Below are 14,948 nucleotides of genomic sequence, written 5' to 3' on the forward strand. Positions count from 1 at the left end.
GGGACATGGGGACATTTCTGCTTCAGGGGCTGCCCAGTGTCACCAGCTGTGACTTGTCCCACTCTGGCCTGGTGACATCAGAGAGGCTCCCCTGGAGGCTGTGAGGTGGGAATGAGGGGGTGTCCCCTGCCACACCCCCTGGGGACCTGGGGGAATGTGATCAGATGGAAGTTTCTGTCTGTCACAGCTGCAGGGTTATTTCATCCCCATGGTGGGTATTTATTTACTTCACTCTCAAGGCAATTCTCCTGGAAAGAGAGTGAAAATTCAGAAGTGCTGCAGAGAGGTTTAATTCTGGGGAACTTTAGACGAGCACTCAGGCAGAAGAACCCCAGACTTCAAGATTTGGAAAAAGAAAAAGAAATAATGGCACATTAAAAGAATAAAAATGGCGCATTGCTGGTCTGAGGTGGTACATCACACATGTGGGATGTTCAAACACTGCTGAATTGACAGTTAGCTGTGCTGTGCTTCAGACACAGCAAATGGAGCTTAATTGTGTGTAATCACACTCAGAATGCCTCTGGAGCTGCCTGCCAGGCCCCACAGCTGGCACACACCATATCCACTCCCTAACAGCTCCCCAAAGGGGCTTTTTTAGATGTAAGTGCAGCTTTAACCTTGGCACTTCCAGCCAAACTCTTGGGCTTGCACTGAAGGCTCTTCTGTGGCTGCTTGAGAGTTCCTGTGAAGCTGGAGCTCCCAAAGCTCCTGAACTGGGGATTAGAGAGGAGTCCTGGAGCAGTTGTAAGGATCTGCAGGGTGCTGCAGTTATTCCTGGGGCCCATCTGCTTGGTGCCTGTTATCCCAACCTGAGCACGTTGGAAAAGGTGCTCCAGGCTCCCCAGGAACAGCCATAAAGGAAGGATTGACTCAGCACTTAATTAGATTAATCTCTCCCTATTTTTATCAAGCTGTTGTGAAGCCACATCCCTGGTTATTACTGCAAATTTGCAGTACTGTGACACGTCTACTTATTGTTGGTAAATGTTGTCTTTACAGTAAAGTATTTTTTTCTAATTTTAAATAATAACCTTGGTTTGCTGATTACCATTTTTTCTTAGATCAAATCAGGGAGTGCACTTGCACTTGAGACAGAAAATGCTATATTTTGCATGTTAATGGGAGCTGGATGTTACCTCACAGCTGTGAATCCACTGGCACTTAGGCTGGCCTCTCAGATCCCATCCTTGTAGCTACAGCATGTCTTAAAGGAAGCTCCACTTGGAAATGTGTTTTCAAGAAAATGTTGTGCTCAAAGTAGAAAAATTAGCAATGAAAATTAATAAAAAGCTGAAATAAATGAAGCTATTTCTGCAGTGCCATTTTAGCTGAGCTTATGAAGGGGAACATTCTGGAAAATGGATGTAAATAGGTATTTAGTTACAGAGAGTGCATTGTTCCCCTCTATAGATACAGTTTAATAGTGCAGAAACCAACAGGGATTTCAGAATGTTTTCAGCCAGGTTCTGCTAAATCAACCACACCAGTGGATATTAAAAAAAAAAAAAATTGAAATGGAGGATTTGGGATCCTATTTCCCTGATAGAAACTGAAGCAGAGTGGCTGGAAGGGAGGAAGGGGAGCCTGGGATGGTTCTGCTGGAGTTCCTGTGTCACAAATGCTTTAACAAGCAGCAGTGGGGCCAAGACCAGCCTGTCCCTGCCCATCCCTGTCCCACGGGGAGCCTGGCAGCCCAGAGGGGCTGCATGGTGCTCAGAGCAGGCACAGTCCCCTGCATTTGCTCAGTGGGAAGTTCCTGATTGCTCCTTTTGGAGTCCTTGGCATTCCCAGGGAGCAGGGATCTCCTTCCCAGGGAAGGAGGGACACAGCCCCGAGCAGCTCAGCTGCAGGGCAGTGCCTTGAAATAAAGGCAGCCCTTGGTTTAATGATTGATCTCCTAATCTTCCCCTCAACCCCTGATAAGAACAGCTGGAGGTTCCTGGATGGTGTTTGGCAGAGGCCTCCCCCTGGGGAACGTCGTGTTCCGGTGCCAGGGTTTGCTGGAGGTCACTGAGCAGCAGCAATGCCCCTTCCAGGTGCCCCACACATGACCTGTGTGCTGCCAGCTGGGTTAGGCCTTCCAGCTCACAGCGTGCTGGCCTGACAGGGATACCCTTTCCCGTGTCAGTGCTCCTTCTGTGGGCTCTGGTACCCCGGATCTGCCTCCAGGAGTTGCTGGAGGTCGGAATTTTCACTTCACCTCCACTCTGTGTGGAAGCAGTGTCAGTGCCACAGCCATGCCCTGGGTGTTATGAACAAATCCAAACATCAGCAAGGAGCCGAGGCAAGGCTGGAGGTAGAAGAACATGTTAAAACAGCTCCTTTGAAAAATCCCCAAAAAGCAGCCCCACAATATTAACAGGAATGCCCTAAATCTCGCCAGACTGTGCGTGCTGCTAAAATAGTTTCTGTGCTGGCTCCCGAGCTGTAGGATAAACTGTCACTGTGAATTATCACTTGCTGTCACAGGAATAACAAAGAAACCACTCCGAGTTTGTGGGTGTCAAGTGTAATTTATTCTGTTCCTTCAGCGTGTTTGGTTTTGTGCAAAGGGAAGTCGCAGAATCGGGAGCAGTTTGTCAGCAGCACTTCTGGCACACGCTTGTGGTGTCGCGCAGGGAGCACAGGGCAAACCCCGCTCCATTTACACACCGGCTACGTTCAGATGGGACACGCTGCAGGAGCAGCTACTCCTCATTTACTAATCAGTGGTGGTGTCTGTGCCCAACCCTTTTGTTTCCCAAAGGGAACGTGTGGAAAACACGAGTCGTCCTGGAGAGACGCAGGTGATGATCCAGAACCTGATGCCAGAGACAGTTTACGTGTTCCGGGTTGTGGCCCAGAACAGGCACGGCCCCGGCGAGAGCTCGGCACCGCTCAAGGTGGCAACGCAGCCCGAGGGTGAGCCGGGATGTTCCTGGAGTTTTCCTTACTTTGGCATCGATACCGATTTTGTTTTTTATTCTCCCCATTCACAACCTTTCCCGGAATCTGATGCTTTTTAAAAGTTGTACTTGCAGGCCACAGCTTCCAAAGATTTTTCATGTCGATGGGATTGTGGGATTTATTGTCAGCATTAAGAACCGATGGGACATTCCTTGCTAAATTCTCTAAACTGTTCTAGCAGGAGTACTTTTTGCTATTACTTGGCATTTGCCTGAAGTTGTTAATGGGCATTAACTGAAAAAGACAAAACTTCAGGCAAATGCCAAGTCACTTGTTAGGGTCATTCTAGACAAAAGGCGCCCAGGGAGCAGGAGCTCCTTTGGAAATTTGGTCCCACCTTCCACCCTGCAGTGGATGTGGAATGTCCAATGGGAAAATGCCCCCTTTTCCTGGGGTGCTGGCCAGGGTGGGCAGCCCAGGCTCGGGACTAACAGAGTTCCTTCCCCCTTGTGCTGCAGTCCAGCTGCCCGGCCCCGCTCCCAACATCCGCGCCTTCTCCGGCTCCCCCACCACCGTCACCGTCACCTGGGAGACGCCGCTCTCGGGCAACGGGGACATCCAGAACTACAAACTCTACTACATGGAGAAGGGACAGCACACAGAGCAGGTACAGGGCCTGCTGCGCCCACTCAAACTGCCCTGGAGGGCCGCACACACCTTGGGAGGGGTCTGCTTCTGACAGACTGAATGCTTTAGCCTCAGGTGTGGGAATACTTAAACCAGAATTGCAACATGAAACGTTTGTGCCCGGGCTGGGAATGAAACTCTTTTTATTGGTGATGCCCTGTTTTGATTTGTCAACATCAAGTGGCTTTTGGGAATTCTGTCATACCACGAGAAGAGAGGGCAGAGAGCAGCCATGTCATTATTGAGCTGTTCTGGTGCAGATGATATTAAAGATGTTTGCACAGAGTTAGGGGCTGTGTTTTAGCAGTTCAGGCTAAATACTGATTTTGTCATGATCCCTAATCCAAGCTTTCTTGAGTTCTTGGACCCAGTAATTGATATTTTGATATTGCAGAGCAACCAATTAATTTAATTTTCTTGGTATTCAACTGAAGCATTCAGTGTGTTCTGTAGAAGTATGGGCTGCCACCAAAGAAAAATGAGGCTTAATCCCAGTCCTCCCAGCCACATTCCCATCTGACTGCATATCAGTGTCATTCCAGCTTTAAAAAGTGAAGGGAAGAATATTTTTCTGAGCTTTTAAATATTTTTACATCAGTTTTTAAAGAGGGCTGTTGCCTTTTGTACTTCTGCATCCCACAATATCTAATTTCTTTGTCTGTCTGTCTGTCTATCTATCTATCTATCTATCTATCTATCTCACTATATGTATATCACTATTATATATATCATGATGGTTTTGAGTGTTTCCAGGTCCCTTTTCATGTCCAGGACCAGTGTCCATGTTAGGATTTAAATAGGACAGGGAGAATTTTCTCCTGGAAACTCAGAGCTGCCATCCTCCCAAGTCCTGGCTGTGCCTGGAGGTGACACAGAGCTGTTGCTCCTGCTGTGGGCTGTGCAGGAACTCTGTGGTGTTGATGACACTGCAGTGATGCCTTGGGAAGGCTGACCTAGAACAGGGACTAGACAGAGCTCAAGAATAAAGTGGGGGTTTATTAAGAGGCCTAAATGGATCCACCTTGGGCAGCACAACCCAAAATGGCCACAGAAATGGACAGCTGGTCACGGGGTCTCTCACTTTTATGAGTTTTGGTCCATTTGCATATTGGAGTTAATTGTCCAATTACAGCTCCAGCCCATGCAGTCCCATCCTGCTTGTTTTCTCTCTTTGGTCCACGTTGTTTATGTGGCCATCTCAGCTCCTGGGCCTGAGATCTGGATCCTTTGTCCTTGGGCCCCAGCTGGAGCAGAATTGTTTTGTCTCCCTGCTCTGTGCAGAGGGCTCAGTGCCCCCTAATATGAAGCCCAGACCCACCCACTAAAGCAGCACAGAACCTGAAAAACAGAAAAGCTCAACCTGAGGCATGACAGAGCTGAGCTGAGCTTGCCTGGGGGTGTTGTTGGGACAGGACGTGGACGTGGCGGGGCTGTCGCACACGGTGGCGGGGCTGAAGAAGTTCACCGAGTACAGCTTCCGCGTGGTGGCCTACAACAAGCACGGCCCCGGCGTCTCCACCCACGACGTCGTGGTGCGCACGCTGTCCGACGGTAAGGCTGCTCCGCTGCTCTGCACGTGGGGGCTTTCCAGCAGTTATCCTAGCAGTGAGATTTCTCTGATGTCCGGGAGAAATGATGAGGAGGAATCCATCTTATCAGGAGGCTAATTAATTACTTTATTATACTATATTATTCTATACTATATTACATTATATTACCTTACCTCTAAACTGAATCTGCCAAGCACTCAACTTGCTAGCGTTCAGGAACACATAATCTTTTATTGAAGAGCTCTGGGTGTCAGGGGTGCAGACCCAAATCTGACCCAACATGGTTTCAAGCTGATCATGTTTTATATTCTATTGTTCTATAACTTACATATTAATTATTAAACTTACATTGTTCTATTGTATAGGTTGATTTCATCCAAGCGTGGATTTCTCGTGATCTCCCTCAAACCCCTAACATAGTTTCCCATGATTCTTTAAACACCAATTATATCTAATCACATCTAACAATTATATCATTTATCATATACTGACTACACAGGTGCAGTTTCACATGATCTGGCAAATACAAGGCCTAACATTTCCCAGGGCCTACCTTGAACATTTCCCCAGGGCCTACTAAGCCTAGCTTTTTCTAACTCCCCAAATTTTCTATGATTTTAAAATCTTGTACTATCAAACTCAACTCAAGTGCCCAGCACCTTGTGACTGTCAGCTGACAGTCCTGACACACAGACACACACACACGGATTCAACTGGCCAGTGAATCAAAACACACCAGAGTCCACTTATCAATTCTCTTCAGGTAAACGATCTTCCACAATGCATTCCACTTGTGAACAGCACAGGAGTGCTAAATGAGATAAGAATTGTTCTTTCTTTGCCTGAAGTTCAGAGAATGTGAATCCCAGCAATATTCTTGGGAAGTTGTGCCTTGCTTTTCTCCGTGAAGAGAAACGTGGCTGCGTTATCTGGCAATTTCCGGCCGGTGAATCTTTAACCAGACTTTAATGGGCTTTGTTCGTTGTTGCATGTGCCTGTTCACGGTCAGGATCCCCCCGGAGGCTTCCAGAATTGGGCGAAGGAAAATTGCTACACCTGCAGAAGGGTCTGGGATTGTGATTCCAGAACAATGGTGTCCTTCATTCCAGCATCAGCCATTTATTTCATGGGTTATTGAGCCTACATTGAGCATGGACAGAAAAAAAATACACTGAAGGCACCAACTTCAAATTGTTTTCTAGGTTCTCTCACATATGAGCAGACTCTTGTTTTTGGAGTGGTTTTATTTTAGTTGTGTTCCTGTGTTTGCACTGCAGCACAGATATTGTTAAATCCATTGCACAGAGTGGTGAGGGCAGCATGTGAGGTCAGTAATTTTTATAAGGCAGATAAAAAGGTGATGTGAGCAAACAGAGATTCATGAGCAACTGCAGAGTGGTCAGTTAGTGATAACTTGTATTTGTTAGAGAGAAATTTACACAGAAGAGCACTCAGAGGGAAAGGGAGCAGAGCCTGGAATCCTCTCCCCAGGAGTGACCAGGAGCAGAGGGGAATATTGTCCCAAACTCTCTCTGGGTCCAGGTTTGTTTCTGGGGTACTTCCTGACTTGGCAGTGGTTTCTGTGTATTTCTAATTCAGTTCCTCTTCCATGAGACCCTGTCAGCATCTTCTTGAACCCACACACAACATCAAGTGGGCAAAGGTTCCACAGATAAATTTCCTCTCAAGAATCCCCCCTTTCTGTCTGTTCTGCCCCTGCTCTGTGTTGGGATCACTTCTTGCCTGGGGCTGTGCCCCTGAAGGAGGGAATACTCAGTGTCCACTGATTACTCCTCTGTCCCACTCCTCATCCTGTGGACCTTTGCCATGGTCTCCCTGGTTCCTCCATTTTCCAGATTCCAAAGTCACAGGAGTGCTTGCCCATTCCTCCTGTGGAAGCTGATTCAACCCTTAGTGCCCTTTTCTGAACTTTTCTCCAGGTTCCTTTTCTCCTTTGTTTTAAAAACTCAGGTAGAGGGGACTAAAATGGTACCAAAGGTGTAAGTGAGGCATTACTTGCATTTGAGGAGCTTTCTGGGCTCTCCTGAGCACCAAGAGCAATCAGCCTGAGGTCTCTGTGCAGTTCTTCACCACAGGATCACGCCCCGGGATCTCCCCAGGTCACCTCGCCCCTTCTTCTTGCTCTGGCCTTTCTTTCAGTGAGCACTTCCCTCCCATCCCCTCGTTGCTTAAAAGTGAAGGGATTTTCCTTGACAGACTGAGAAATCCCTATTCTGCTCCTATTCTAGCTCCTGCTTTCTCAGTTTCATGCTGTTGTGTTACTTTGGTTGATGTGGTGGAAGTTTCTGACCCAGCAGGTGCAGTTGCAGTGGTCCCATTTTAATGCTGGCACCACTTTGCCACCTCTGGTATCGAGATAAACTGGGAGAGGTTGCAGAAGTCTTGCAGCTGTTTCATTCCCCAGTTCCTTGAGAATTCCTGGATGGATAAGCCTGGCGAGAGGCTGCTGTTCCCTGTGTCTGACTCCTCCATAATCCCTTCCACTGACACTGCAATTGGAGAGCCCGTGGGAATCCTTTGGAAGGGTGTCAAGGAAACCTCTCCTTTCCCTTCCCCTCACTACAATGCAAGGAGAGACTTGGGTGGCCTTATCTTTGTCTTTTTCTGCCCTACCTGACCATTTGCTCACTGATTTCTCTAAAGGGCTGCCAGCTCCTTGCTTGTTTGAAGAAGAATTTATTATTAGTTACAATGTCATTTTGAAGTTTTCCTGGAGTTCTTTCTTCTCCATCTTCAGTTTTCACACTTAGTACCTATTGGTACTTACTTTCTAAAGCTCTCTGAAGGATGTCATCTTACTTCTCACAGTCTCATAACCCTGGCAAGCTCTCAAATCTTTCCAAAATGATGCACTTTTTCCTCCCGTGTTTTCCTGTCGTGGTGTCCAGGAGCAATCTCCATGTTCCCTGCAGGGATTTCTCCCTAAGCTTCCTTTAGCCCTGATTTAACAAAGCATCTGCATTTTTATGTAGGTTTTTGCTCCTAATCTGTTACAGAGCCTTGTTGCAGGGATAACTCTGCAGGTATTACCATTTGAACCCAGGTTTATGTGCTGCTCCTGAGGATTGCTTCTCCTCTCCTGGAATTCCTGATCAGGGATTACAGCTGGGCGTGGACTCTGAGCCTCAGAGCCTGACTGAGGCCCTTCCCTCACAGGCTCTGAGCCACCAGCGTGTCCTGGTGCTCCTGCCAGGCTGCTCTCCATGTGCTGTCCCCCTCCAGGAGATGCCTTTGCAGAGCAGCTGGGCTGCCCCTGCAGTGTCCCAGGCCAGGGTGGATGGGGCTTGGGGCACCCTGGGGTAGCAGAAAGTGTCCCTGCCCATGGCAGGGGTGGCACTGGAGGAGCAAGGAAAGCTTGGGTTTGTATCCTCTCCTCTCCTGTGCTGCTTCTCAGGCCCCTAGCTCTCCATCCTCAGGTGTGGTGGTTTCAGCTCAGCTGGGCTGGCAAGGGAAGGCAAATCCTGCTCCTCTCCGTTTCTGCCATGGGGTGGTGGGTGAGGGAGGTTTCACCTCATCTTTTACAAACTCTTCTTGCCCTTCGTGCCCTCGGGGAGGTTCCCTGGGATGTTACTGTGGCTGGGCTGAGTTATTTGAAGATGAATTCTGCAGGCTGGAGCAGTCCTCATCCCTCTTTTTCCCTGTGCTCCTTGCCCATCCTTGTGCTTTCCTGGAGCCTCCCCTTCCTGCCAGGGCAGCCTCAGCTCTGCCAGCTGAGGGGACCAACACTTGCCGTGGAGCCTCAAGGAATTCCCTGCTCCCAGGGTTTTTCTTGCACTCCCTTTTTGCCTGGATTTCACTGCCATGGGGAGTGAGTAAAGAACAAGCAAAGAGTGGGAGTTCAAAGACAGCCCCAGTGTCTGAGCTGCTCTTCACCTCCTCACTGTCACAGGGCCCTGGGGACTCGGAGGTTTCCTGTTACAGAAAATCAGGATAACAAACTCCAGGCCAGAAACTTAAACGTGGGTTCCCCCAGTCAGTCAGTGTGTTCAGGAACGATTTGCCTTGGGAAAGAGCTGGATGGGATACTTTCTCTGACAGTTTGAGAAGTGCTTTTAAATATAAACCGTATTTAATTTAGAGAGGTGTGAAAATAAAGACCTGAATAAAGAGTTTTTTCTTCAGGATGAAAATACAGAACCCTCCTTAGCCGTTCACTGTGTCAGAAAGTACCTGTGGGAGGATTGGTAGTTCCTTTATCTGCTGCTTAAACCAGAATGGTTTGTACTTCCATAGCAAATGAGAGCAGAGAGGAGTTGGGTGTGGAAAGGCAATATTTGAAAGTTTTGGGATTGTAATTCCTTTAATATTTCCAGTCCCCAGTGCTCCACCGCAGAATCTAACGCTGGAGGTCCGGAATTCCAAGGTAAGCTTGGAGCATTTCCTGCTGGCAGTGGGTAAATAAAAGGCTGGGGGGTGTCTTAGATTGGCCACATTTTGGAGCTGCTTTGGGTCTTTTTTCCTCCCGTGCAGCTTTTGAGCTCTTTATGGAGAATATCTGAATGGAGAATATATTTCTGAATATCTGAATGTGGGCCTTGGAGAAACTGCAGTCCAGCTGTGGGCTGGCCGTGGTGGGATGCAGTGACAGTGCTAATGATGGGAGGGATTTAACGAGGCTGGAAGGATCCGAGCTGGAATCCCTGCTCACTGTTGTTTGCAGCGTGGGCACACACAGACACACTTCTGGAGCACCTTGGGCCCTGGAGAAAATGGAATATTTGGCCATTGTGCCTTTGGAATGGCGTGTGGAGATGATTTTTTTAAAGCTTTCCTAAAGACTTTTTCCCCAACACCTCTGTGCTGCCTTTCCCAGAGCATCCTGCTGCAGTGGCAGCCCCCTCCTGCCGGGACCCAGAGCGGGCAGATCACGGGCTACAAAATCCGCTACCGCAAGGTGTCCCGCAAGAGCGACGTCACCGAGAGCGTGGGGGGCACCCAGCTCTCGCAGCTCATCGAAGGTGAGCAGCACCTGGCGCCCCTGGGCTGCCTGCCTGTGCCTGGGGGCTCAGGGACGGGATCCCCTTGGGTTCCTGTGGGGTCCTGTCCTCCCTGCCTGTGCCTGGGGGCTCAGGGACGGGATCCCCTTGGGTTCCTGTGGGGTCCTGTCCTCCCTGCCTGTGCCTGGGGGCTCAGGGACAGGATTCCCTTGGATTTCTGTAGGGTCCTGTCCTCCCTGGTTGTGTTTAGGGGGCTCAGGGACAGGATCCCGTTGGGTTTCTGTGGGGTCCTGTCCTCCCTGGTTGTGTTTAGGGGGCTCAGGGACAGGATCCCCTTGGGTTTCTGTGGGGTCCTGTCCTCCCTGGTTGTGTTTAGGGGGCTCAGGGACAGGATCCCCTTGGGTTCCTCTGGGGTCCTGTCCTCCCTGGCTGTGTCTGGGGGCTCAGGGACAGGATCCTGTTGGGTTTCTGTGGGGTCCTGTCCTCCTTGGCTGTGTCTGGGGGCTCAGGGACAGGATCCCGTTGGGTTTCTGTGGGGTCCTGTCCTCCTTGGCTGTGTCTAAGGGCTCAGGGACAGGATCCTCTTGGGTTCCTGTGGGGTCCTGTCCCCCCTGGCTGTGTTTGGCAGTGCATGAGAGCAGGAGCAGCACTACATTGTGTTCCTCTTTAAAATCTCTGTAAATGAGTACTTGCTCAAAAGAAGAAACTGGGAGATTCTGGAAGAGTTTTCTAACAAGATACTCTGATTTTTTTTGTCAGCAACTCCAGCTGTGACTTAGCAAGTCTCAGTTTTCTCACAGAATTGAGATATTCCTGTAATTCCAGTATATTTCTGCCAGCAACAAAACCTGCTGGAGGGTTTCAATATAGTAAATTGAGAGTGCCTTTTCCCAGCTCTGGTTTTTTAGTACAGACTCTTACATGCATTAAACAGGTGTGTTTAATGCTCACCTGCTGCCTCTGGGCCACCCCCATGTTTGCTGATGGTGGCAGAGTTCCTGTTCTTAAAACTACTTAATTAAACTAATTAACAGCCTGGCTGCCAACAGGCCCTCCCAGGCCCTTCCAGTGCTGATGCTGTGGGGACAGTGGGAGCGGAAGGCTGGGTTATCCATGGTTCCTGGGATTTAATTGGGATCTCTGGGAATTGCCAAGGTGGTGGAGCTGTGGGAATTGCTGTTCTGATGGAGCTGTGGGGATTGCTGGGCTGATGGAGCTCTGGGAATTCTGTCCTGATGGAGCTGTGGGATCTGTGGGGATTGCTGTCCTGATGGAGCTGTGGGAGCTGTGGGGATTGCTGGGCTGATGGAACTCTGGGAGCTGTGGGGATTGCTGTCCTGATGGATCTGTGGGAATCGCTGTCCTGATGGAGCTGTGGGACCTGTGGGGATTGCTGTCCTGATGGAGCTGTGGGATCTGTGGGGATTGCTGTCCTCATGGAGCTGTTGGATCTCTGGGATCTGTGGGAATCGCTGTCCTGATGGATCTGTGGGAATCGCTGTCCTGATGGAGCTGTGGGATCTGTGGGAATCGCTGTCCTGATGGAGCTGTGGGATCTGTGGGAATCGCTGTCCTGATGGAGCTGAGGGGATTGCTGTCCTGCAGGGCTGGAGCGAGGCACCGAGTACAGCTTCCGCGTGGCCGCCATGACCGTCAACGGCACCGGCCCCGCCACGGACTGGGTGTCAGCAGAGACCTTCGAGAGCGACCTGGACGGTGAGAGCCCCTGGGGTGGGAATCCCTTCACTGCCTTTCCCTGACACCTGGCTGCCTCTCTGAACAGCAAACCTCTGTGGCTTCACTGCTGTTCTAGGTGTACAATGGGTTTATTTAGGGTTGACATCAATTTCTGTTTTAACAGAAAGTTCTTGCCAAGTCAATAAGGTGGCTTGAAATGGAGCTGCTTCTACACCTCCTAGTGCTGTGTGTTGGCACCGAGTGCCTTCTGCTAGGGAATATTCATTTATAGTGACAATGAGATGTCACAGTAGGAGAGAAATCATGGGAAACGTTCTCAGCCACAGCCCTTTGCAGTCTTACCCCCACGTTGGTGCTGTGCTTTCTTTGACCCACAGTAACTTATTTTGCACAGAAGAAAAGGGAGATGAATTATATTTTCTGTATTTTCTGCACCACATCTCCCATCAGAAATTCTGTCGTAGGTATTAAATACAAATTATATTCAAATTGTAGATATCAGAATAATTGCATTGAAAATTCTGATGATGGCAGCAGGGTTCCTGAGCTTGGTGGAGCATTAAATGGGATGTTCCAAAGCTCTTTGCATCTGCTGTAAAGGGTTCTCCTCGACAGAGGGTCTGCCCCACCAAGCCCTTGGATTTTTGTGCTGTGTCAGAGCAGGCTCAGCCATCCTGGCAGCTGGGAGGTGCAATAATGGAAATGGGACAAGATTTGCTCTGTGCTGCTGGAGGATCCTTCAGCAGCCAGCTTGGGAAGCCTGGAAAACCCTTCTCCCATCTCTGTCTGGGCAAAGCTGATGCTCAGCTTAATCCTGCTCCTCCTGCTGCTCCTCTGGTGTGAACAGAGCAGTTCAGGGATGTGGAGACTGGGAATTCTTTCCTGTGTGTCTGTTGGCCCTCAGTGGATGTGACACACCCTTGGAGCTGCCAGGTCCCCACAGTGGGGCAGAGCTCTGTACATGAGGGCCTCACAGGGCAGTGGAAGTGCCCCTGAGCTGGAGTTAGCAGCACCTTGCCAGAGGATAGCACCAGGATTAAGTTTAAATTTAAACAGGGCAGAAGGAGGAAGAAGAAAAATAACCTCTTCCTTCTCTGTTGGCTTTATAATTTAAATTTTTTCACCTCTGAATGTTGCAAGAAATCTGACTTTCTACACATTCTTTCAATTGAATAAAGTAATAAAAATTGACATTTAAGACAACATAACATGGTATTCATATACCTCTGCATACACCTGTGAGATCTGTGTGTGCACACTGCCTTTCTTGGGTTTCTTTCTTTCTTTAGAAAGCTCATATGAATAATTTTAACACCATGCAAATGCATTTACAGCTCATCTTGCATTTCTTAGGTTCAACAGACACATGAGGCATCATTTCTTTCTATTCCACAGCTGCTTTTTGAGTTTAAATAGAAAAGAATTCCCAGGAGAGTCCCATGGATGTAAAGGGGAGCAGGGGTGTAACAATTCCACGCTGGAGTCAGAGCAGGTTCCCCCTGAGTGCAGAGCAGGAGGTGTTGAACAGTTGTACAGAGTTTGTCCCCAGTGTGGTGGAAATGTCACCTCTGGTGCTGCACTTGGAGCTTTGCTGTGTTTAATAGTTGGGAACTGGAGCTGCTGGGCTGTGTCAGCAGCAGCCCCAGAGCTGCCCGGGCTGGGGGCCAGGGCTGTGCTGTGATCCAGCTAATCCTGTTGTGGTGCTTTATTAAATGTTTGTAGAGAAATGCAGCATGTTTCATTAAAAAGAAATCCCTGCAGGAAGCACAAGTCCTTGATTCCATTTGGAGTGGGGAGCTCTGGTTGCTGGTGCAGGGAATTATCCCTAATCCGCCGGCACCCGACAAAAGGATTTATTTCATTTTTGAGAAGTGAACCCAAAGTTAGGGACACTCCAGGGATGGGTGGGAGATTGCTTTTAGGTTCCACTCAGCAGTGGGGAAAAGCCTCTTAGGAGAAATATTAGGGGCTTAGGGTGGCACGTTGTGGAAGTGTTCTGGAGTTAGGGATCCACATTCCGTGTCTCTGTGGCATGGGCTGAGATTGTGTTGCTTTTGGGGGAAAGGTCTGAACATTTGATGTGGACTCTGTATTTTCTGTGCAGTTCCTGCTTATTTTGTATGAATTATGGGAATCCAAGGGCCTAGGCAGTGACTGTAGGACAAGAACCCTTTGCAGTGCAGTTCTTACAGCTGTGGAATATCCTATTTAATGCTACAACCAGCTCAGGAACTTTTCTTTCATCACCAGAAAAATGATGAAAAATTCTTTTCTATGTAATTACTGTAAATACCCACAAGGAAGTATTCCACATATCCATAAGGAATATGATGGAATTGAAAGTAGATGAATTTGTGGAGAGAAAGGATGGGATAAAACTGGGCAACGACATGGGCAACATGGATCTGTCTAAACCAGAAACCATCCCAAGCCCCGAAGCTTCAGCACAGCTGTGCTGCCTTTTAAAGGGTGAATCTCTTGGAATGTAATGTCAGCATTCTGCTCTCGGAGCTCTTTGCTCTCTGCTGCACCCCAAAGTTTCACTGTGCTCATTCCGACACGCTGAAGTGCTTTGTTTGCCCTTCCCGGTCTCCGTGTCAGTGCCTTTGTTTGAGAGAAGGCCTTGCCTGCCTCCCTGTCCCTGCAGAGACCCGCGTGCCCGAGGTGCCCAGCTCCCTGCACGTGCGCCCGCTGGTCACCAGCATCGTGGTGAGCTGGACCCCGCCCGAGAACCAGGACGTGGTGGTCAGGGGCTACGCCATCGGCTACGGCATCGGCAGCCCCCACGCCCAGACCATCAAGGTGGACTACAAACAGAGATACTACACCATTGAGAACCTGGGTGAGTGCAGGGAATGGGATCTGTGCCCCAGCCCAGCCTCCCTCAGCAGCTCGAGTTTGCCGTGCTCCTTGCGGAGCTGCGGGAGGAAAAGGGACTGAAATGTCACCAGGATTCACTGGTGGCTCCTTTAAAAGGGAAATAAAGATTCACCCCTCCACAGAGCTCTCTGTGGGAGGTAAAACAGTCTGAGAGTGAGAGAAACAGCAATATTGGGAATTCCATCAAATCAGTGCTTTGAGTCATTTTGGTTTTGATCTTCTGAATTGTTTTTCTCACTCCTGATTTGGCTGTGCTTAAAGGTAGAAAAGGCTGTGCTGTAACTAT

At 49.1% G+C, this 14,948-nt stretch overlaps 1 protein-coding gene across 7 annotated transcripts in view; it reads left to right on the plus strand.

The window, feature by feature from the left end:
* The window catches only part of NEO1 (neogenin 1), a 169,982-nt gene that overhangs the window by 130,084 nt on the left and 24,950 nt on the right, over positions 1-14,948 (plus strand). For all 7 annotated transcript variants that reach the window (XM_038147601.1, XM_038147602.1, XM_038147603.1 and 4 more), the window contains exons 9-15: positions 2,750-2,904; positions 3,408-3,556; positions 4,989-5,127; positions 9,461-9,510; positions 9,961-10,105; positions 11,690-11,800; positions 14,430-14,624. In XM_038147601.1, the coding sequence (XP_038003529.1) occupies positions 2,750-2,904; positions 3,408-3,556; positions 4,989-5,127; positions 9,461-9,510; positions 9,961-10,105; positions 11,690-11,800; positions 14,430-14,624 (944 nt within the window). The remainder of the gene's footprint in view (positions 1-2,749; positions 2,905-3,407; positions 3,557-4,988; positions 5,128-9,460; positions 9,511-9,960; positions 10,106-11,689; positions 11,801-14,429; positions 14,625-14,948) is intronic.

Source organism: Motacilla alba, chromosome 10 (genome assembly GCF_015832195.1).
Source record: "Motacilla alba alba isolate MOTALB_02 chromosome 10, Motacilla_alba_V1.0_pri, whole genome shotgun sequence".
Classification (NCBI taxonomy): domain Eukaryota; kingdom Metazoa; phylum Chordata; class Aves; order Passeriformes; family Motacillidae; genus Motacilla; species Motacilla alba.